The sequence below is a fragment of the Solea solea genome, chromosome 17, assembly GCF_958295425.1.
Source record: "Solea solea chromosome 17, fSolSol10.1, whole genome shotgun sequence".
Taxonomy (NCBI): domain Eukaryota; kingdom Metazoa; phylum Chordata; class Actinopteri; order Pleuronectiformes; family Soleidae; genus Solea; species Solea solea.
In genome coordinates this window covers 20,573,044-20,596,097 of record NC_081150.1, presented here as the reverse complement: position 1 = coordinate 20,596,097, position 23,054 = coordinate 20,573,044, and the positions used below count along the sequence as shown (strand labels likewise).

The following is a 23,054-nucleotide window of genomic DNA, read 5'->3' as shown; positions in this document are numbered from 1 at the left end:
TAAAGGTTCTCGTATATGCAGACGATCACGGCTTTACTTCACCGATGCTTTTGTCGGTTAAAAACCACCAAATGTCTCTCTCCCGTCCGACAGGAAAGGACGACATGGAGATGTGCGAGCTGAGTCTGGAGGAGACGGGACTGTCGAGGAAGAGAGGGGCGGAGATTCTGCCGCGACAGTACGAGGAGATCTGGGAACGCTGCGGCGGGATCCAGTATCTGCGCAGCGCCATCGAGAGCCGCCAGGCCCGGCCCACGTACGCCACCGCCATGCTGCAGAGCATGTTCAAGTGACGCTGTCGCCATGGCGCCGCAGAGCTCAGACTGTAGAGATTTAACGCTAAACAACTCGTCCTTTCTGTTTCTCTGTCGTCACGTTTTTTTTTTTTTCATTCTCGCCCAACTTACAGTTCCTGGATCGGAGGGGGCGGGGCCTGTCGTATTGCACGCACTGATCCCTATGCAGATAAAATCATTAACGTCACATCCGAGGAATTGTGTTTAGTTTAACTCCGAGGCCTTAACACGTTAACAGGGTTTGACTGACGATGATTCTTCTTCAGTTTCTTTATTTTTGTTGTTGTTTTTTTTTGGGAGCTGCCTTCCAAACAAGAAAAATCGTGATTCCTGTGTAAATTACACATTCCTCCATTTTCAACTGAGTAACTGAAAACCTGCTGTTTACATTGTCTGAAAAGAAAAGTCGTGAGAGTCCGATCTTTTTCCTTTACGTTAAATCCAAACTCTGCTAATTCCTCATTTTTCATTCCACCTGTTTTTGCTGAACCAAATATAAAAAAAATATTGTTATTACATGTGACTTAAAGGGATAGTTCAGGTTTTTTTTTTTTTTTGGAGTGCAGTTGTATGAGAACACTAAGACACAGCCACGAAACCACTTACTCTCCCACACCAAAGCCCATAGAGAAAATCAGTGATTTCAGCTCACGGGGACACAGGAGCTGCTGGTCTACTGCTGCCTCATGTGGTCACTTTGTGTCACATAAATAAATTTAAATTGATATTTTCAAAAGCTGAATTGACAAAATAAGACATTTAAACTTAGTGATAAAGGCAGCAGTGGATCAACAACTCCTGTGTGTGTGATGTTAAAATCACAGATTTTCTCTATGGGCTTTGGTGTGGGAGAGTGAGTGGTTTACAAACTTCAGTTTTCTGTCAGAAAAGTCTGTCTCACAGTGAGATAAAGACCTGAACATGTTCTTAAAGATGTCTTAGTCTTCTGTTAAGTGGCTAAAATACATTTTTCTCTCTGTGTCACTACTTAAAAAAAAATCTGAGCCATTTACTTTTAAGTTAAAATTAGAAAAAAATTCCTCTAAACTTTTTACTTTGAGACCAAACTTTGCTTAAAACACATTTTTTTCCCCTCTGGTTTCAACAAAGTAAAAGCAGAAAATGTGAATGAAATTATGCAAACGTCATGTGCTGCTGCTGTTTAGAGCAAAAAAAGAAAAAAAAGTTCCAGTGAATTCATCTCAAGTCTGTAAATTAGACGAGTGATTTCTCGTCGCAGTTTTTCTTTGTTTAAAAATCAGCCGATTGTTTGAAACTGTTTGAAAGATTAAAAATGTGTGAGCGGCTCGTTCTGAACACTGGACGTGTTTTTCTACGCCGCGTTTTCCACTGCGATGTACAAACGTTTATTTTTCAAAATAAAAGAACTATTTCTACTCGAGCATGTGACCCTGACGAGAGAAGCAAAAAAAAAAAACAAGGGCGATGGAGTTCGGGAAAAAAATAAATAAAAGAGTCGGGACAATCTGTTGTGACGCTGCTAGTTTTTTTTATGACGTAACAGGAAGCAGATGACACGTTAAAATCATTGCGATAAAGGGAAAAAAAGTTCGTACTGGTTAATTTAATCATAAATGGGGGAAAAAAACTTTTAATATTTCACACAAATTACTTAAAAATACAGTCCTAGTGATTTGTCGTGAAGCACCACAAGGGGGCGCTGCATCTTTCCATTTATAATGATTCTTGTTTTTTACTTTGCTTGTTTCTTGCTTCCTGTCCGCGATGTTTCATACCCAAAATGTCAGGTAGAGACATTTTCGGGTATTAATTTATCGTAATAATGTCATACATCATAATTATCGTGCTTAATCACGATAGGTTGACAAGCACAAGTTATAACGTTGCGAATTAACTTTAGTTTGGCCTTTGATGGCGTCATATTTATCGTCTTTATGAGATAATTTCTTTTGGACCCGCCCCACTTTTTTTTAAAGCCTTTTTTTTGTTTTAAAACATGTCAGATTTTTTCCTCTGTGAACTGAAAGGTGATTTACAGTAGATTTAGTCGTACAAAGTTCGGAATTGTTTAAAATTCTCAGGAAAAGTTTTGTTTTTCCGCCGTTGTGTTCTCACAACTTTCCTCATTAAAATTCCAATGTCGCAAATTAGATTTCATGATCGTGAAGTCTACGCATTTTTCATTTACAGCCGATTGTTTGAAGCAACACATAACTACGTTTCAAAACTTAAGCGTAACGTGAACAAAGTCATGAGAATTTAGACTTAACTGACATGTAAAAGATTAAAAAGTGCTCGTACACAAAAACGTAATTGTCCTACCGTGAACATCGTCGTCAACAGTCACTGATCGCGTTTTTCAGCTCTGGACCTTTAAACCTATAAATCGTCATAGAAACACGTTTATCGCAGTTTAGATTCACTCTGAAAACACGAATATACAAACAAAAACCTTAATGTCGAGTCGCTCTGAGCTCCGTCCTGCGTCTTCTTTTTTTGCTTCCGTCAGTTTCTTCTTCTTCACGTGTCAATCACTCCTGAGGAAGCTCCGCCTCTTTTCTAATGTTGATCTAACGATGAATAAATTCACTCATGTTTTCACTCACCTGCTAGTCTCTCAGTCTGTCCACGACGCGTCGTCAACGACGACCGCGCATCTGAAAGAAAACACTGGAAACAAAGTGAAGACGGACGTACGACTTTTCTTCAACTGTTTGTATTTTTTTACTAAAACTTAACGATGTATTTACACGTGCTAACACACACACACACACAGTTATTTTACAGTGAAAAAATAAGGTTTCAGTCTTTAAAACGTTTCATTAGCTGATTCACTGTCACTCCTCGTGCGTCATCATGACGACAGCTGGCGTGACTGAAAACTTCATTAACAGTTAACGAGTAATCAAACAAAATCTTACAAGGAAAGGAAACGACAGAGTTTTGAAGAACATTTGTAATCCAGAGTTTGTGGTTTTCACACAATAAATCGATTTTTTTTTTAGCCTAAAACTTACTTAATAATCCTTGTTAGCGTCAACATGCTAACACTGTACCACTGAGTAGAAACCTGAGGATTAGGCCCCGCCTTCCCTGACATAAGCATTAGGTCTGTGTCCAGCAGATTAGCAAAAGTCTAACATTAGCACAACATTATTTAGCCATACAAAACGTTAAAGCTAACCTGTCTTTAAATTCTTTTTTTGCTTTTGTTACAGCATGCTAACCAGTTAGCCACCAGCCAGTCACATGACCGTAGGATCAAGTTGCTTCTCGTATTTTTATGACGTAACATAAAGACAAGTTTAAGACAAACGTGTCCATTTAAGCTTTTACAAACACTTTAATGAAGTTAGCATGCTTATTAGCTAGTTAGCACAAAGTTATACAAGCCTACACTAAATTATGGTAATGAAGGATTTTATATAACTTTAAAAAAATAAGTGTTTTACAGCTTCTTTTATTTTATTTCCACCCTCAGGCATAAGTTTAATTTACTATGCTTTTAAGTCATTAAGGACAAAAATGTCCACTTCCAAAAACTGCTTTAAAAATAGAACAAAAACGTTTTTTTGGGGGGGTTAAATCTTTTGATCAACTTCAGTCCTGATCAAAACGATCAAACACTGAATAAGTAGCATGATTTTTATCCTTTAAATGCCAGTTTGATCACATGATGCTAAAACAAAAACCCTCAAAAACATGACTTCAAAATTATAATCTGTAATGTTTTTGAAGTGGACGTTTTTGTCCTCAAATGGAAAAAATTTTTTTAATTCCAAAATATGTCGAGAGAAACTTTTTCTGCACCGTCATCAAAATGATGGTCAGCTATTATGGACATTTTTGTCCATAATGACAAGAGGGTTAAACAAGTAAGCATGCTAACCAGCAAGCCACCAGCGACACAGTTTATTGATTTTAGGTTTTTCAGTGATTTAGTTACTTCATTCTTTTTCTTTGAATTTTGTTGCATGCTAACCAGCACGTAGCATCAGGTTAAAGAAAACTTTTACCTTTTAAAAGTCAAAATCAGGAAATGTTGTAGATTAGAAGAAAACTTGTTTAGTCGTAAAACAGAACAGAAAATATGTTGTTACGAAAAAAAACAAAAAACAGACCAGAGTTGATCAGTAAACACCTGATCATCAGCAGAGCTTTTCTCCTGCGACAAATCTTCCCAAGTTTGTTTGTTTGTTTGTTTGTTTGTAGTGGTCTGAGAGTCACGGTGCCCTGAAGGGGGCGCTGTCTCTGATGTGAAGCTGAAGCGCTAATGAGTTTTATCCTGAAAGAAAAATGCTTGAGTCCATCGTCCACTTCCTGAGTCTGTGTCCTCACGTCTGCAGGTGAGAAGGAAAGGAGAAAAAGAAAAGGTCAAAGGTGAGATTAAAGGTTTAAATGTTTCCTACATTTCCCATGATGCCACTCAAACACAGTACGAGTCATGATCTGGTTACAGAGGCTTTTTCTGACCTGATGAAAACTAAACTACACACTGAAATCTTCTGGAAACATAATTCTAGTTTATCACCGTCTTTGTTTATAACTCAGACAAATGGATTATTGATGTTTTCAGGCATTTTTTGAGCTAAATATCACAAAACTTAAAAACTTTTGTGACATGAACAAACCACTCACTCTCCCACACCAAAGCCCACAGAGAAAATCAGTGATTTTAACGTCACAGCAAACAGGAGTTGTTGATCCACTGCTGCCTCCATCACTAAGTTCACATTATTTTGTCGATTCCACTTTTGAAGTCCTTCACTCTGATTTCCCTCAGTGACACAAAGTGACTCTATGGGCTTTGGTGTGGGAGAGTGAGTGGTTTACAAACTTCAGTTTCTGTCTGACAGTGAGATAAAGACGTGTTCTTAAGATATCGTAGACTTAAACTGACTCCGAGAGTCTCACACGTGAACTGTTCGGTCTCGTGCCTCGGGTCAGAACGTGGAGCAGACTAATGAGCCCGAGGAGAGACATGAACTGTGGATAAGTCGCGGTGTGTTAATGTGTCGACGACAGCTTCTCCTGCTCCGTCTCTCAGATCCTGTGGGAGGTTTAATTACTCTCAGCTCACCTCTGTGTCTCTAAAACTCGATACTGTTCCAAACCAATGTTTCTCCAGACCATCAGGGCCGATCACTGTGATTTAGAGTCTCTGCTATGGTCTGGAAACACTGCTGAGTGAGCAGAGCCAGCACCAGCACATGATTGCACATGCGGGATTTAAGGCAGAACATCACTGCCTCGCTCTCACCTCCTCCTCGTGTATTCTCAGGCGACGTCCAGCAACATAGATTTTCTTAACTGGTCAGGCCGAGCGCCGACGAGCGGCGTGTGTGTCTGTAAACAGAGAATAATGAAGCAGGTGTGAGAGCCGAACAGAACTGCAGCCACAGCAACTCTGCTACACGCACACGGACGAGACTCCGCCCTCAAACCAGAGCTGAGGACACTTCCTGAGGACACTTCCTGAGGACACTTCGACACGTGCAAATGTCTTCTTCACAAGACCCAAGTGATTCAGTGGGAAAAATATCCAACTGTGATTTTTTTGTGATAAAACATTTTAAACATTTTAAAATTTGCATTTAAGAAGCTGAAAAATGACAGAAAGTAGAAAATATTCAGCTGTTATATTCAGCAACATTCAACACCAAACCCCCTTAAAGAACTCCTGCAGACTTGAGCTGTGATGTTATTATCATCTGTGTTTGACCTTCAGCTCTCTGCTGTCGTCTCCTCTGCAGTTTCAGAGGCTAAATGGAAAAATTCAGAGAATGAAATCTTTACTGTGTGAGAGAGCAAAAGGCCTGATGATGATGATGATGATGATGATGATAAGGACGTAACCTAAAGTATCTCGGAGGAGATGAATGTTTAAACTCAGAAGTCAAATGAGATTTTCTCCGTCAGTCTGTGAGTCAGTGGTTAATTAAATAAACGCCTTCTCTCCATTAAAAATCAACATAGCATTGATTTACAGCGCCGAGGGCTGGAGATGTGAGAGATGAGAGAAGACAAAGGCAGTAAACAATGTTTGTGTTCATTTACTTCACACCATCGACCTCTCATCAATGTGTGTGTGGTTAAACGTCTCACATCTGAAAATAACACTTCACTCTGTAACTATGCAAGTTGCGTAGCAAGAATGTCGGAAAAAATACAGTACACGAAGTACTTAAAAAACATCGTAAAACGAAAGAACATAATACGGTAAGTCGTAAAAAAACATCATAACATAGTAAGGTGTCAGAAATGACGTAGAAACATTGTAGTATAATGACAAGTGTCGTAAAACACCTCACAATATCGTAAGGTGTCAGAAATTACGTAACACATTGTAGTATAATAAGAGAAAAAGTTCGTAGTACAATGAGAACTGTCGTAAAAACATTGTAACATAGTGAGGTGTAAAAAATGTCGTAACAACATAAATATACTTATACAGTATGTATCATATAAATGTTGCACGATTGTCATACTAGAGTACGACATCAGGGAATAAAAACATCGTAGTATAATAAGAACTGTCGTTAAAAACATCACAACATCGTTATGTGTCAGAATATCAGAAAATTGTCTTACTACAATATGCTGTCAGAAAAACATCCCAGAACATTAAGGCATTAAAAAAACATTAAAAAATCGTAAGAATCAAAAACATCGTAAACACATAAACAGTAAGATAAGGAGTAAACGCATGTTTACCTGCAGATGGCACCGTGTCCAGGAACGATGTGACATGTCCCCGTGCTGCAGTAGTTTGGCTGCAGGACACAAACACTCTGACATGGCTGAGCGTCCATAGACAGGAAGCCCGGCTCACACACACACTCCGCTTCCTGTGTACGAACATTCACCTGGCAGCGAGAGAAGTCGTCACACGACAGGAACTTACAGGGATCTGCTCGGTCAGCTGTGAAGACAGGAGACAAAACGTCCTCTAAAATCTGTCCTCTGGGACAATAAAGACAATTATTATCATAATTTATCATTATTGTAGAATAACTGTCTTGAAAACATCATGTCACAAATGTGGTAAAAACATCGCAATATAGTTGTCTTAAAAATTGTCGTAGCATAGTAAATAAGATGTTGATGATGATGATGATGAGACACAATCAGCCTCCTGTGAGGCAGAGACTCACTCATCATCTTCATCTGCAGCTCTGTGAACAGCTGAACTCACACACACACACACACGCACACACACGCACACACACGCACATCTGATCACTGAGTCTGTTTGAACGTGTGTGTGTGTGATCTCTGCTCTGCCTCCAGCTCCTCTGCGTGGACAACATTACAAGACAAAGCTGGTGGAGGCTGAGGAGAATACAAACAAGCTGCTGCTGCTGCTGCTGCTGCTGCTTGTCCTCACACTCATAGAAAAGCTCTTGTTGGACGTCAGTGTGACGCAGCTGGAACATAAACAATGAGCTTAAAGGCCTTCACTCATTTCTCCCTCAAGGCTAATGTCACAATAGAAATAAAGATTCATCTTTAAACACAGTCATTCATTCACTCCAACTTAATAAAACTCAAGCTCGTTCTTTTGCTTGGAATGTTCCGGTTGTTTTGTGGAGGTTGTGAATGTGCAACACAAGCACTCACTCACTCACTCACTCATTCACTCACTCACAGAACCATCGTGTGAGTTGCTCATCGACCATGTTCTCCTGGACTGGAGGCAGGTTTCATACCTGGTTCGATGTCCAGGGAGCGCGTGTCGATGTCGATGTGCATGTTCCTGGCGGCGGCGGAGCAGAACTCCTCCAGGACGCCGTGGACAGCCTCGGTGACGTTGTACGGCACAGACTTGGCGAACTTCATCTTGCTGTTGACGACCACGCTGCCCTTCCTGAAGTTGAGGATCTCCAGTTTCTTGAAGCCCGTCAGGTTGGCCTGCAGGTACGGCAGCAGCTGGAAACACCACAACAACGGTTTTAACCTCCGTTATTCACTTTCACAACATAGTTTTAGACCTTAAAGGTCACCGAGAGGGCACGTAACAGACTGACAGGCCTCAGACAGAGATATTAGAACAGGATAATGGGATATTAATGATAATGTGTCCAAAATGACGTAAAAATGTTGTAGTAATGTGTCCAAAATTACATAAAAACGTTGTAGTAATGTGTCAAAAATGTAACAAACATCGTAGTAATGTTTCCAAAATTACATAAAAAACATCATAATAATGTGTCCAGAATGACGTAAAAACATTGCAGTAATGTGTCCAAAATGACGTAAAAACATGGTAGTAATGTGTCAAAAATAACATAAAAACATTGTAGTAATGTGTTCAAAATGACGTAAAAACATGTAGTAATGTGTCAAAAATTACGTAAAACATCGTAGTAATGTGTCCAAAATGACGTAAAAACATGTAGTAATGTGTCAAAAATTACGTAAAACATCGTAGTAATGTGTCAAAAATTACGTAAAACATCGTAGTAATGTGTCCAAAATGACGTAAAAACATTGTAGTAATGTGTCAAAAATGACGTAAAAACATCGTAGTAATGTGTCAAAAATTACGTAAAACATCGTAGTAATGTGTCCAAAATGACGTAAAAACATTGTAGTAATGTGTCAAAAATGACGTAAAAACATCGTAGTAATGTGTCCAAAATGACGTAAAAACATCGCAGTAATGTGTCCAAAATGACGTAAAAACATTGCAGTAATGTGTCCAAAATGAAGTAAAAACATGGTAGTAATGTGTCCAAAATGACGTAAAAACATTGTAGTAATGTGTCCAAAATGAAGTAAAAACATGTTAGTAATGTGTTCAAAATGAAGTAAAAACATTGTCGTAATGTGTTCAAAATGAAGTAAAAACATTGTCGTAATGTGTTCAAAATGAAGTAAAAACATTGTCGTAATGTGTCCAAAATGACGTAAAAACATTGTAGTAATGTGTCCAAAATGAAGTAAAAACATGGTAGTAATGTGTCCAAAATGAAGTAAAAACATCGTAGTAATGTGTTCAAAATGAAGTAAAAACATTGTCGTAATGTGTTCAAAATGAGGTAATAACATGGTAGTAATGTGTCAAAAATGTCGTAAAAAGACCATAAATGCTTCAGAGGACAGGTTACACAAAAGTCAGACAGGTTACAGACGGACAGACGGACAGGCCTCAGACAGAGACATGAAAACGAGATAATGGGATATTAATGACCACGCGTTTGGTTTCATTTATCAAATCACTTCATCAGTCGCAGATGAAAATCTGAGATAATTAGATTTGTGTCTTCAATCAGATTTTCTGAGCATCTGTCATTTTATACACGAGGTGATTCTGGGTCTGCTCTGCTCTCATGAGTCTCTTATTACACAAGAAAAGTTTCTGCACAACTTTTCTGATGATGAAGGACTGATGATGAAGGACTTTAGTGCGCTACAATATCTTAAAAACACGTGTTCACGTCTTTATCTCACTGTCAGACAGACTTTGATCCACTGCTGACTCCATCAATAAGTTCAAAGGTCTTATTTTGTCAATTCGGGATTTGAAATGCTTTTGTTCAGATTGACCTCAGTGACACAAAGTGACCACACGAGGCAGTAGTAGACCAGTAGCTCCTGTGTCCTCGCCAGCTCAAATCACTGATTTTCTCTATGGGCTTTGGTGTGAGAGAGTGAGTGGTTTACAAACTGTTTCCTGTTGGAAAAGTCCGACTAACAGTGAGACAAAGCCGTAAACATGTTGTTGTTCTTGCAGCAGGGGGCGCTCACAGCACAGTCAGCTTTATGTGTCAATACAACCACACTTAAAAAATATTTAACAAAAAATCTTGAAAAATTGGATTAATTCCATCATCAGAATTCATTTTTAGCTGCTGCGTGCGTGTGTGTGTGTGTGTGTGTGTGTGTGTGTGCGTCCTACAATGATAAATAGATTATTAAGCATTAGTGGCAGCAGCTGCAGCTGATGAGATTGTGTTGTTTACCGAGGCGACGCAGTTAAACAACACGACGGCTGATTAAGTTTATTTCAGTCGTCACTTTTCTCCACTGATTCCTCCTGTAATCGAGGTCGTCGAGCATCGAGGCAGACGCCGCGTGAACAAATTAGCATGTTTCACACACACACACACACACACACACACACACACACACACACTCCAAACAGCCTCGGAGGTGCTACATTTCAACAACTCAATTAAGCAAAAGAAACAAACACTTGACAGTTTAGTTTGTGTAACTCCCACATGACCTCTGGTAATTGCTTGGACTGACGCAGTTTCACAGAAAGTGTTGAGCTAAATGACGCGTCGTATCATAATGACTGTGTTTCAGACACTGATTCAGTTTCTATGGTGTTTAAATGTGTTTTTTTAAGTAAAATAAACTTTGCAGTAGAAAATATTCACATTAAAGAAGCTGAAAAATGACAGAAACTGAAAATAGTTGAAGATGAATTGCTGAATAATTGATTAATGGAGTAATTGCTGCAGATTCCTGGTCCACACTGAAGTTTACTGCAGTAAAACTCATGTTTACATTAAAGCCTCGTGACCACCGTGCGTCTCTGTGTGAAACCCGTGTCTCGTGGATTCTTGGTGGACGCTGGGTTTTCAGCAGCTCATTAAAAACAATGACACGCCTCCTCGTCTCTGAACGGCAGCCGTGAAACGTCGGCTTTGATTAAAAAACAACTCTGATCAATAACTTTTAAACGTTCACTCACTGTAAACTGCAGAGATAAAAAACTCCTTTTATTTCATCAACCCTGAGTTTTTTGTCTTCATTCAGTCACTGAATCCAGGAAGAATCACAAGTGTTTTCTCACAGGACACAGAACAAGTCAACATTTGAAGGTTTGCTGACTCTGCACCAGCTTCTGTCTCTGCATGTTTAATATACACAACATTCACACCTGGGGAACACACACACACACACAGAGACACACACACAGTGTCAGCAGTCGATACAAACAAATGAGTGTTTTTGTAAGAGATGTTAAGACAGCGTGTGTGTCTGTGTGTGTCTCTGTGTGTGTGTGTGTGTGTGTGTGTGTGTCCTTCAGTAGAATAAAGTGTCTCATTACACAAAGAGCAGAAATCTTTACACCACAAACAATTAACTGGGAGTGAAAAAAACAAACAAAACAAACAGCCAAAGACGCCGAGTGTGTCGACCACTGTCGCCAACCAGTATGAAAATACACTTAAAAAATACACTTAAATGCCCTTTAAGTCCATCCAATTATCCCTTTACTTGCACACGGACGAAAATCTCTTTAAAAACATTAAAAAAATGTGCAGAATAATACAGAGAGAAACAGGAATTGTCATCCTGACACCTCAAATATCAATCTGTCGCCAAAATGGACACCAAGACTCTAAATGGACGACTTCCTGTTGAGTTGAGGCCATGGTTACGGTCAACTTTTGTGTTCGTCTTCCCACCAAGTTTCGGGGAATTCGGTGGAAATCAGCGTATGCCGAGTGCCCCTGCCATTCGTGGCACACACACACACACACACACACACACACACACACAGCACTGACACTGTGATCCAGATCACTGAAACCAGCTGCAGAAAAACACATCTTGTAAATGAAACTGTTGCCCAGCTGCTAATTGAAAGAGATTTACAAGCTGCACTCAAGCGAGAAACAAACAAATAAATACATTTAACTGCAGAGAAAAAGAGAGAACATACAAACAGCCGAGTACACAATATATTACCTCATTAAGATCTGAAGCTAATTCAATTAAGTCAGTGAGTCTTAAAGGGATAAATAAGGTTTTTTGAGAGTGTGGTTGCAGTCTGTGCTGTGAGCGCCCCCTACTGCAGAGAAACAGAGTACGGTCAAGTCAGACAGACTTTTCCAACAGGAAACTGAAGTTTGTAAACCACTCACTCTCCAACACCAAAGCCCACAGAGACACACAGGAGCTGCTGGTCCACTGCTGCCTCGTGTGGTCACTTTGTGTCACTGAGGTAAATGTGGTAGCAAATGTGTGTAAATGTGTGTGTGTGATGTTAAAATGACTGATTTTCTCTATGAACTGCCTTTATCTGTGTTTGGCAGCCATGTTTTCACTGAGAGCCTCTTAAAAAACGTCACAGAAATATTTGAGACGTATGACGGTGTTGTCAAAAAAAGATTAGATTACTTCTAACACATGTTTTATAAGACGTGATATAAAGTTGCTAGTGTGCCTGACTCACCATGTCGAGGAAGGTGTTCTCCAGGGATCTGTACTCGGGCGACGTCTTATTGAAGAGGTCCTCAGAGAAGTTCATGTTGGTGACTCGCAGGCTGAAGAACACCACCAGCTCCCGGCCATGGCTCGCTGCGGTCATAGAGGGCGTGGTCAGGTACCGCAGTGTCGGAGTGGGGGTTGTGACGTCGTCACCTGCTGCCATGAAGCCACTCCCCTCATGCAGTGGCTCATTTGCCTCAGTGGTCACCACATCTGTTTCCTCCAGCTCGACGGACAGGTCTTTCTGGTCAGTGACAGCAGCCGGCGCCGGAGAGCTGGTTTGGCTTTCGCCTCCTCCCTGCTGCTGCGTCTCTTCTAAGTCTTCATCTGTGACGACGACAGCAGTCTCATTTAGCTCCGACTCGTTGAGATCAAACTCGGAGGGGATCACAGTTCGCTCCGCCACCTCAAAGAGTCCAGAGTCTGGAGTCGGGCTGGACGAGGAAACTTCAGAAGCAGACGTAGCCTGAGGTGAAGGGAGGGAGTGTGAAACCGGCGGTGCTGTCGCGCTGATGTCTCTCTCCGGGGAGGAATCACTTTCTTGTGTCGCCTCCGGCTGGTCTTTGATGTGCTCTGTTGTGTCTCGTCTATCTGAAGCTGCCACCTCTTTGAAATGTCAGAGGTAAAAAAAAAAAGCAAAATTAAATCATGCATGCCCAACAAAGGATTTCCACAAATTACAGAAATGAGCCTGAATCATGCATAACACATTCAAACGGCTTCATGCTTAGATTTTAGCTTAAAAAAGGGGCTTCTGTCACTTCTGTCACTTCTGTCACTTCTTCCACAAATGAATTACATTGAACATCACTTGAGTCTAATGTGGGTGAACCCGGCAAGGACACTGTTTTCACCAACTTCGCAATGTTCACAAACCCCTGGCATATTAGAGGCGGGGTTACAGCTTCAGAGTCATTGTGCGGGTTAAACATGTCTTGTTGCGGGGACACTGGGGGCCGTCTCCACTGCCCTCTACTGTCTGTAAGTGGAAAAGCAGCCCTGCAAGATTCAGGGGCGCCGACCCAGAGTCCTTAGAATCAGGAGGTCTTGCGAGGAAGAGGATCCAACTGTCTGACCGAGCGAGGGGCCACACATGAGTAAATAGCAAGAATTAAAAACCACAGAAGCATGAAAAAAGGATGTTGACCAACATGGACATGGCTCCACGGCTTGTGTTCGCCAGCTCTGTCGAAAACAACCGTCAGCTGTGAGCTTTTACAACAGTGAAGATAATGAAGTAGATAATGGATGGATGGACGTTTAAAAAAATACTGTACAGTGCTGTAGGGGGAGCTCCAGATTAGCAAAGTTCTGCTTTAACGAGTTGCTCCACGGATCCCCCCTGGCTAAAATCGTTAGATGTCAGTTCTAAGAAGCCATCGCTCCTATAAAAAAAACTACAACTGTCGCTCTGCATTTGAAAGTGGGAGGGGACACCATTTCCAAACTTGACTCACTACTCTAGTGGTGTTGTTGCCTCACAGCAAGAAGGCTCCCATTTCCACCTGAACCTGCCATCACCAGCTGTTCCTCGACTAGTTCCGTCACTACATTTGTGAGAAAAAGCTAATCCGTCTCATCCATCACACTCCAGGTTTGAACTGCTCCCCTCTCAGGATCCACAAAAAAATGTCAACAAGAAATGCACAGCTCTAAAAACATAATGTTATTAACTCAGCGGACTTTTAAGTATCTTCTGTAATATCTGCACAGACACAGATTCCTGCTCACCTGCAGTGATGGAGGTTGTCTCAAACTCCAGATTGTCCTCTGCTTCCTCTGTGGTCACTGAAGGCCTGGAATCGTTTTCAGCTTCTATAGAAGGATGGATGGCTGCTGGGACGTCAGGTAAATTATCGACATCAAAATGATACTCAAGGACCTCATTATCTTCAACAACCTGAATAGTGTCAGCACCAAAGTGAAGGCCTTTCCTACCATCTAAGGGGCGAAGGACTTTAATGGATTCTGCTGGAGGCTCAGTAATGTATTCCTTTGTTTCTGGATCTAGAATCTCAACCACCTCCTCCTCTGGATTTTGTTCGGGTACATCAACATCCTCCTCTTCTGATTCTAGAACTTGAACTGTTACAGTGTCACTTGATTCTGGCTCTGAAACCCCAGGAACTTCAACTGGCAGTGAAATTTCAATCATATCTTCCTCTGGTTCTGGATTTTCCTCCATCTCCTGTGGCTGGGTTTCTTCCTCAAGTACTGAAGGTAGTTTGGGTTCTGAAATGTCAACTGGCTCCTCTGGTGTTTCATCAGAATCTTTCCCCAGTTCCACAACTTCTACCACTTTATCACTAGGTTCAGAAACTACTTCTTGTTCCTTCTCTGGTTCTGCACTCTCAACCTTGACAACTTTTGGTTCTGTCACCTCAGTAAATTTGTTTTCCCCCTTGGGCAACAATTCTTGCTTTGATTCCAAAGAGTCGACCACACCTTCATCTGGTGCTGGAACATCAGGAATATCTTCTACTGCTTCCTCAGAAACCTCCCTTACAGTTTCTTTTGCTAACTCAGTTACCATTTCCTCTGTTAACTCAGTTACCAGCTCCTCTGTTAACTCAGTTACCAGCTCCTCTGTTAACTCAGTTACCAGTTCTTCTTCTACCTCAGGTACAGTTTCTGCTGCTACCTCAGGTATAATTTTCTCTGCTACCTCAGGTACTGTTTCCTCTGTGACCTCAGATACTGTTTCCTCTCCTACCTTAGGTACAGGTTCCTCTGCTACCTCAGGTACCGTTTTCTCCACCACCTTAGGTACAGATTCCTTTGCTACTGCAGGTAATGTTTCCTCTGCTAGCTCAGGTACCATTTTCTCTGCTACCTCAGTTACCGTTTTCTCTGCTACCTCAGGTACCGTTTTCTCTGCTACCTCAGGTGCCATTTTCTCTGCTACCTCAGGTGCCGTTTCCTCCGCTACCTCAGGTACCGTTTCCTCCACTACACCAAGTACCGTTTCCTCCGATACCTCAGGTACCGTTTCCTCCACTACATCAGGTACCGTTTCCTCCGATACCTCAGGTACCGTTTCTTCCGCTACCTCAGGTACCGTTTCATCTGCTACCTCAGTTACCATTACCTCTCCTACCTCAGGTACTGTTTCCTCTGCAACCTCAGGTATTGTTCCCTCTGCTACCTCATGTACCGTTTCCTCTGCTACCTTAGGTATTGTTTCCTCTGCTACCTCAGGAATCGTTTCCTCTGCTACCTCTTGTACCGTTTCCTCTGCTACCTCAGGAATCGTTTCCTCTGCTACCTCAGGTACTGTTTCCTCTACTACCTCAGGTATTGTTTCCTCTACTACCTCAGGTACTGTTTCCTCTACTACCTCAGGTATTGTTTCCTCTACTACCTCAGGTATTGTTTCTTCTGCTACCTCAGGTACTGTTTCCTCTACTACCTCAGGTATTGTTTCCTCTACTACCTCAGGTATTGTTTCTTCTGCTACCTTGGATACCGTTTCCTCTGCTACCTCAGGTATTGTTTCCTCTGCTACCTCAGGTACCATTTCCTCCACTACCTCAGGTACTGTTTTCTCTGTCACATCAGGTACTGTTATCTCTGCTACCTCAGGTACCATTTCCTCCACTTCCCCAGGTACTGTTTCCTCTACTACCTCAGGTACTGTTTCCTCTACTACCTCAGGTACTGTTTCGTCTACTACCTCAGGTACTGTGTTCTCTGTCACCTCAGGTACTGTTCTCTCTGCTACCTCAGGTACTGTTTCCTCTACTACCTCAGGTATTGTTTCTTCTGCTACCTTGGATACAGTTTCCTCTGCTACCTCAGGTATTGTTTCCTCTGCTACCTCAGGTATTGTTTCCTCTGCTACCTCAGGTACTGTTTCCTCTACTACCTCAGGTACTGTTTCCTCTGCTACCTCAGGTACTGTTTCCTCTACTACCTCAGGTACTGTTCTCTCTGCTACCTCAGGTACTGTTTTCTCTACTACCTCAGGTACTGTTCTCTCTGCTACCTCAGGTAGCCTATTATTGGAGACCTCCAGTAAAAATTCCTCAGGTACTTCAGGTTGTATATCCATAGGCTCTGAAGTTGGACTTGACATGTCAACTATACCTTCTTCTGCAATTTCAGTTATGTCCTCTTCTGGTTGCAAAAACTCAACTCCTTCTTCCTGTCCTTCTGTCAAATCCTCAACTTCCATCTCCTCCGTGTCTGGAACCTCAGGTGACACTTCTTTAGGAGGAGATTCTACTGCAGGGTCTCCTTCCGGCTCCGTAGCACCAACTTCCTCTGACACCTTTAATTTCGCTTCTTCTGCATCAAAGTTTTCGGGTTGTTTAGGATTTGGCTGCAAAACCTCAAGCACTCCTTCATTAGCTTTGACCTCTAACTCTCTCTCTGGTTCTTGCAGTTCAATTCCAGTTTCTACACCCTCCTCGTCTGGAAGAGCATTTGCCTCGTCAGCTTCTTGAAGACGGAGTGTTAACTCGGTGGGTGGTTGGCCTGTGAGGGCAGAGAGTGTTGTGACAGCTTGTCCCAAACCAGACAGTGCCTCTTTGGTTGAGGCTGTGGTGGTTAATAAAATTGCAGTAGTGGTAGTAAAATCAACATCCACACGAGGACTGTGGCTGTCCTCGTCTACAGGAACTAGGTCCTCCTCTGATATCAGGTTAGGTGACAGGCTGATATATGAAGCATCCGTCTCCAGCTGAAGAATCACCGCTGGGGTCGGGATGTACTCTCTCACAAGTTCGGCAGTTTCATCATGACGAATGGTCTCAATCTCGTGTGTAATGATGAGCGATTCCTCTTTTTCCTCCTCTCTGCCTTCACTCGATGGCTCACCCACATAAATCGCCTCCGATTCATCAATGAGATCCTCTGTGGCGGGCGGAGCGTCACTCCTAAACTCTGTCACCGCCATCCCATCGTCAGGGAGAGCTGTGGGATCCAGCAGGGTCACCAGGGCGTTCTCCTTCTCCAGGGGCATGAGAGGAACTGGCAGACGAGGTTTGCCCACCTCCGGCTCCTCGGTGACCACTTCAAACTCGTTGTGAGAGTCTGGTTCACTGGACTGTGGGAAGATGAACGACATGCCCTTTAAGAAAAGCTTTCTAAAGCCTGAGCATTTCCTGAAAACTTGACCAAATAACTAATCAATTTCTCTCCATTAAGAGAAACCATTTGTTAGTCACGGCCCTAAAACAACAACCCAACATCTCACCTCGTTCACTACTTCTACTGAAGATGAGGAGGTAAACGCTGGCATGAGGCTGACCTCTGTCAAAGAGAAGACAAAAAAATATTCTAATAATATATTTTTGAAGTTGAAGCAGAAACTGAAAAAGCATAAACTGTACGTGACGTTGCAGCTACCTGGTTCAAAGTTCAGCGAGTCCAGGTCGATGGGCAGCGACGCCTCTTCTCTTAAAGCCTCCGTCACCATCGCCCTGAGGGCGGAGTCAGCCGACAACTCCGGACTGTTGGTCGCCACCTCCGAATTCTCCCCCAGGTTGATTTCAGGCGACGTGACGTCAAAGACGAGAGAGTAGAGCACCGAGATTCCTCCAGACCTGAAGAGGAGAAGACACACCTACTGTAAACCCTTTAATTCTGTCCACTTTGTCTACACAGACAAATGTCTTTGTTTTTGTCCACAGACCAAAATTATTCAGTTTTGATTATTTCTTTGTTATATGGAGCAAAGAAAGTAGAAAATATTCACATTTAAGAAGCTGAAAAATGACAGAAAGTAAAAAAAATTCACATTTAAGAAGCTACAAAATTACAGAAACTAGAAAATATTCACATTTAAGAAGCTGAAAAATGACAAAACTAGAAAATATTCACATTTAAGAAGCTGAAAAATGACAGAAAGTAGAAAATATTCACATTTAAGAAGCTGAAAAATGACAGAAACTAGAAAATATTCACATTTAAGAAGCTGAAAAATGACAGAAACTAGAAAATATTCACATTTAAGAAGCTGAAAAATGAAAGAAAGTAGAAAATATTCACATTTAAGAAGCTGAAAAATGACAGAAACTAGAAAATATTCACATTTAAGAAGCTGAAAAATGACAGAAAGTAGAAAATATTCACATTTAAGAAGCTGAAAAATTAAAGAAAGTAGAAAATATTCACATTTAAGAAGCTGAAAAATGACAGAATCTAGAAAATATTCACATTTAAGAAGCTGAAAAATGACAGAATCTAGAAATTATTCACATTTAAGAAGCTGAAAAATGACAGAAAGTAGAAAATATTCACATTTAAGAAGCTGAAAAATGACAGAAAGTAGAAAATATTCACATTTAAGAAGCTGAAAAATGACAGAAAGTAGAAAATATTCACATTTAAGAAGCTGGAAAATGACAGAAAGTAGAAAATATTCACATTTAAGAAGCTGAAAAATGACAGAAAGTAGAAAATATTCACATTTAAGAAGCTGAAAAATGACAGAAAGTAGAAAACCTTCACATTTAAGAAGCTGAAAAATGACAGAAACTAGAAAATATTCACATTTAAGAAGCTGAATAATGACAGAAACTAGAAAATATTCACATTTAAGAAGCTGAAAAATGACAGAAAGTAGAAAATATTCACATTTAAGAAGCTGAAAAATGACAGAAAGTAGAAAACCTTCACATTTAAGAAGCTGAAAAATGACAGAAACTAGAAAATATTCACATTTAAGAAGCTGAAAAATGACAGAAACTAGAAAATATTCACATTTAAGAAGCTGAAAAATGACAGAAACTAGAAAATATTCACATTTAAGAAGCTGAAAAATGACAGAAACTAGAAAATATTCACATTTAAGAAGCTGAAAAATGACAGAAACTAGAAAATATTCACATTTAAGAAGCTGAAAAATGACAGAAACTAGAAAATATTCACATTTAAGAAGCTGAAAAATGACAGAAACTAGAAAATATTCACATTTAAGAAGCTGAAAAATGACAGAAACTAGAAAATATTCACATTTAAGAAGCTGAAAAATGACGAAAGGCAGAAAATATTCACATTTAAGAAGCTGAAAAATGACAGAAACTAGAAAATATTCACATTTAAGAAGCTGAAAAATTACAGAAAGTAGAAAATATTCACATTTAAGAAGCTGAAAAATGACAGAAACTAGAAAATATTCACATTTAAGAAGCTGAAAAATGACAGAAACTAGAAAATATTCACATTTAAGAAGCTGAAAAATGACAGAAACTAGAAAATATTCACATTTAAGAAGCTGAAAAATGACAGAAACTAGAAAATATTCACATTTAAGAAGCTGAAAAATGACGAAAGGCAGAAAATATTCACATTTAAGAAGCTGAAAAATGACAGAAACTAGAAAATATTCACATTTAAGAAGCTGAAAAATTACAGAAAGTAGAAAATATTCACATTTAAGAAGCTGAAAAATTACAGAAAGTAGAAAATATTCACATTTAAGAAGCTGAAAAATGACAGAAAGCAGAAAATATTCACATTTAAGAAGCTAAAAAATTCCAGAAACTTTATTTAAAATAAACACTCAAAACAATTACTCAGTTATAAGAACAGTAAGTTCTAGTCTCGACAGAGTAGAGACGTGAAACCCGACCTTTACTTACAGTATCAGGAAATAATCAATCACACGTTGGTTTTCTTTAATTTAAGCTTCAAAACTAAAACGAGTCTACGAGTTTGTCTTTGACAAGTTTCTGTCGACTATTTTCTCGATTAATTGACGACTTGATTAGGTCCATAAATGTTTCTGTCAGAGTTTATCACACTGATTGAGGAAATGACACAAAACATGTGGCAAAAGAATAAAGAGGACAGGACTCTATCATCCATATTACACACACACACACATGGAAATGCTGTGTTTTTCTTTAAAAACCAAACATCTGCCAAACAACAGCTCTTCCTCATTAGAGCTTCTCCGTCCTCAGACACAGCTGCTTTGTCTCGAGTGGAGCTGATTTTTGTCCTGCTCGTGTGTGCGTGTCCTCTCGTCTCTACGAGCGACTGCCGGCCTGACTTTCATTCTCCTCGTCACACATGTGAAAATATGTTTTTTGGTTTATTTGCTCTCCGGCGTGTTGTGCCCGTGCGCTTGCATTTTAAAAAGGGTCGAACACGTCTACGCCCACTCCACCGCTGTTGAAAACACTACACCTGCTGCCCGGCGCGTCCTCACCTGGCTTCACGTCGCTGCTATTTTTGCAGAGATGGAGTCAGTGGAGGCGGCCCACACAACAAAAAGGCTTTTTAACTCTCCAGGCTGAGCACAGGGCATTGAACTGCTCCCGCTGAGGGAAACAACCTTCACCGAAAACAAGCAAAACAAGCTTTTATTCCTCCGCTTTTGTCTTTTGTCTTCAAAGATGTTTTTTCTTTCATGTGACGGACAATCTGGCCTGCCACGTGTGTCCTCTTCCTCTTTGTAAAGTTAAGGGACATCGTGGAAGCAAACAAAGTCCTGCTTCCTTCTGTCTTCTTCAACCTCAAGGTCTCATGGTTTTTAACGGAGACGCAGATTTGTCTGTGAAGGTGAATCATGTCCACAATAACAATAAAACACACAGAAGAGGCTGTTGTCACACTGTACGAGTCACATTTTTGCAAATCCTTGAACAGAACACCTTCTGAAAATGTCCTCACTTTTTTGAAAATGTTCTCGCTTCCTGAAAATATCCTCAGTAAAAAAAAAAAATGTCCTCACTTTTTGAAAATGTCCTGACTTTTCTGAAAATGTCCTCACTTTTTTAAAAATATCCTCACTTTCTGAAAATGTCCAGATTTTTTTTGAAAATGTCCTCACTTTTCTGAAAATGATCTAACTTCCTGAAAATATCCTCAGTAAAAAAAAAAATGTCCTCACTTTTTGAAAATGTCTTCACTTTTTTAAAAATATCCTCACTTTCTGAAAATGTCCAGATTTTTCTGAAAATGTCCTCACTTTTCTGAAAATGATCTAACTTCCTGAAAATATCCTCACTAAAAAAAAAAATGTCCTCACTTTAATGAATAGGTCCTAACTTTCTGAAAATATCCTCACTTTCTGAAAATGTCCCCACTTCCTGTAAATGTCCTCGCTCCCTGACACAGTCTGACACACAGTGCCCCCTGAGGTTGTTTCAGTGCAGTGCAGACAGAGAACCAGGACCATGGATCATGAATCTGTCCAAACATTTAGAGGACGAGCTCCTGCTGAGACCTCGTCTCCGTGTTATTGACCATGACAGACGCGAGGACGTCACCTTCAGCTGGAGACACAAACACGCTCAGGTCCCAGCAGGTGTCTCCGTCCTTGTCTCTGTTTGGACACTTTTCAATGTTTTGACTCAGATCCAAGCTCAATGCAGAGCTGTGTATATGTGTGTGTGTGTGTCTCACTTACCCGTCAGTGTCCTGAGTCTCGCTTATGTTGGAGAGAAGAAAATCAAGAGTAAGTTTTAGAAATAAAACTCACACACACTCTCTCAAACACACACACACACACACACACTCAGCAGTTGGTGTTTACGACACTGAAACGTCTCGATAAGTAAAAACCACTTCAGTTTATGAGACGCTGTATTTTCTCTAAACTCAACGTTACGACGATACTAACTTTATTTATAAAAACCAATATGAATCAAAAAAGTGCTGCACATAGAAAGTGTGAATGAGTTTTGTATAAATACAGAGCATTTAGCGTTTATTACGTCTCTCTCTTTAAATCACAATGTTTACAACTGACCTGATTCGCAGCACGTTGATGGTTTTAAATCCTGGGAGTTTGTCAAAGACGTGCTGCATCTGAGACACAAGACAAAACGAAAACTGAGGTCAGTGAAGATCTGACAGGAAGTGTGTGTTAGTGAGAGTGGGATGAGATGAACTGTCTGTGACTCCTAAAGCACCTGAACATGGTTTCTCTGAAAATGTCCTGACTTTCTGAAAATGTCTTTACTTTTTTGAAAATGTCCTCCCTTTTTGAAAATGTCCTCCCTTTGATAGACTCTCCCACACCAAACCCCATAGAGAAAATCAGTGATTTTAGCCATCAGGGACACAGGAGCTGCTGGTCTACTGCTGCCTCTTGTGGTCACTTTGTGTCACTGAGGTAAATCTGAGTGAAAGATTTCAAAAGCCGAATTGACAAAATAAGACATTAGAACTTAGTGATGGAGGCAGCAGTGGATCAACAACTCTGTGTGATTTTTCTCTCTCTATCATATTCTTTCTAGTGGGCGAGTGAAAGCTCAACACAGGAAACGTCCATAAACAGAAAAGCAGGAAGTCACACCTGGTCCTGCAGGTGATGAGCCAGATCCACGTACTGTGGGGAGTCCGGGTCGTCCAGCAGGTCTCTGTAACCCGGATCCACCAGGTCAATACTGAACTCCAGCACGCGCTGCAGCGGACTCTCAGGGACCACGTTAGGAAGCTCCGGGTCCTGCACGGCAACAAAGAAACAAACAAAGAAAAGAGTCATTGCAGAAAAGTTAAGAAAAACAAAGGAGTAAAACATTAGTAAGAGAAACAGCAGAGAGAGAAAATGGTTCCACAATAATAGAAATGTCAGTCTGTGTAAAAACA

At 40.7% G+C, this 23,054-nt stretch overlaps 2 protein-coding genes across 7 annotated transcripts in view; one reads left to right on the top strand and one right to left on the bottom strand.

Annotated features, from left to right (window-relative positions):
- Window positions 1–2,883, top strand: part of myo6a (myosin VIa) — a 67,135-nt gene extending 64,252 nt beyond the window's left edge. For all 6 annotated transcript variants that reach the window (XM_058612667.1, XM_058612666.1, XM_058612665.1 and 3 more), the window contains one exon: window positions 94–2,883. In XM_058612667.1, the coding sequence (XP_058468650.1) occupies window positions 94–293 (200 nt within the window). In that variant the 3' untranslated portion in view covers window positions 294–2,883. The remainder of the gene's footprint in view (window positions 1–93) is intronic.
- Window positions 2,884–2,988: 105 nt separating this feature from the next.
- The window catches only part of LOC131444101 (titin), a 29,610-nt gene continuing 9,544 nt past the window's right edge, over window positions 2,989–23,054 (bottom strand). The window contains exons 7-18 of the mRNA XM_058614244.1: window positions 22,762–22,911; window positions 22,213–22,271; window positions 21,871–21,891; window positions 17,859–18,055; window positions 17,707–17,762; window positions 15,295–17,556; window positions 14,241–15,246; window positions 12,475–13,115; window positions 7,988–8,207; window positions 6,993–7,200; window positions 5,539–5,624; window positions 2,989–4,618 (exon numbers count right to left, since the gene is read on the bottom strand). Of these exons, the coding sequence (XP_058470227.1) occupies window positions 5,585–5,624; window positions 6,993–7,200; window positions 7,988–8,207; window positions 12,475–13,115; window positions 14,241–15,246; window positions 15,295–17,556; window positions 17,707–17,762; window positions 17,859–18,055; window positions 21,871–21,891; window positions 22,213–22,271; window positions 22,762–22,911 (4,860 nt within the window). The 3' untranslated portion in view covers window positions 2,989–4,618; window positions 5,539–5,584. The remainder of the gene's footprint in view (window positions 4,619–5,538; window positions 5,625–6,992; window positions 7,201–7,987; window positions 8,208–12,474; window positions 13,116–14,240; window positions 15,247–15,294; window positions 17,557–17,706; window positions 17,763–17,858; window positions 18,056–21,870; window positions 21,892–22,212; window positions 22,272–22,761; window positions 22,912–23,054) is intronic.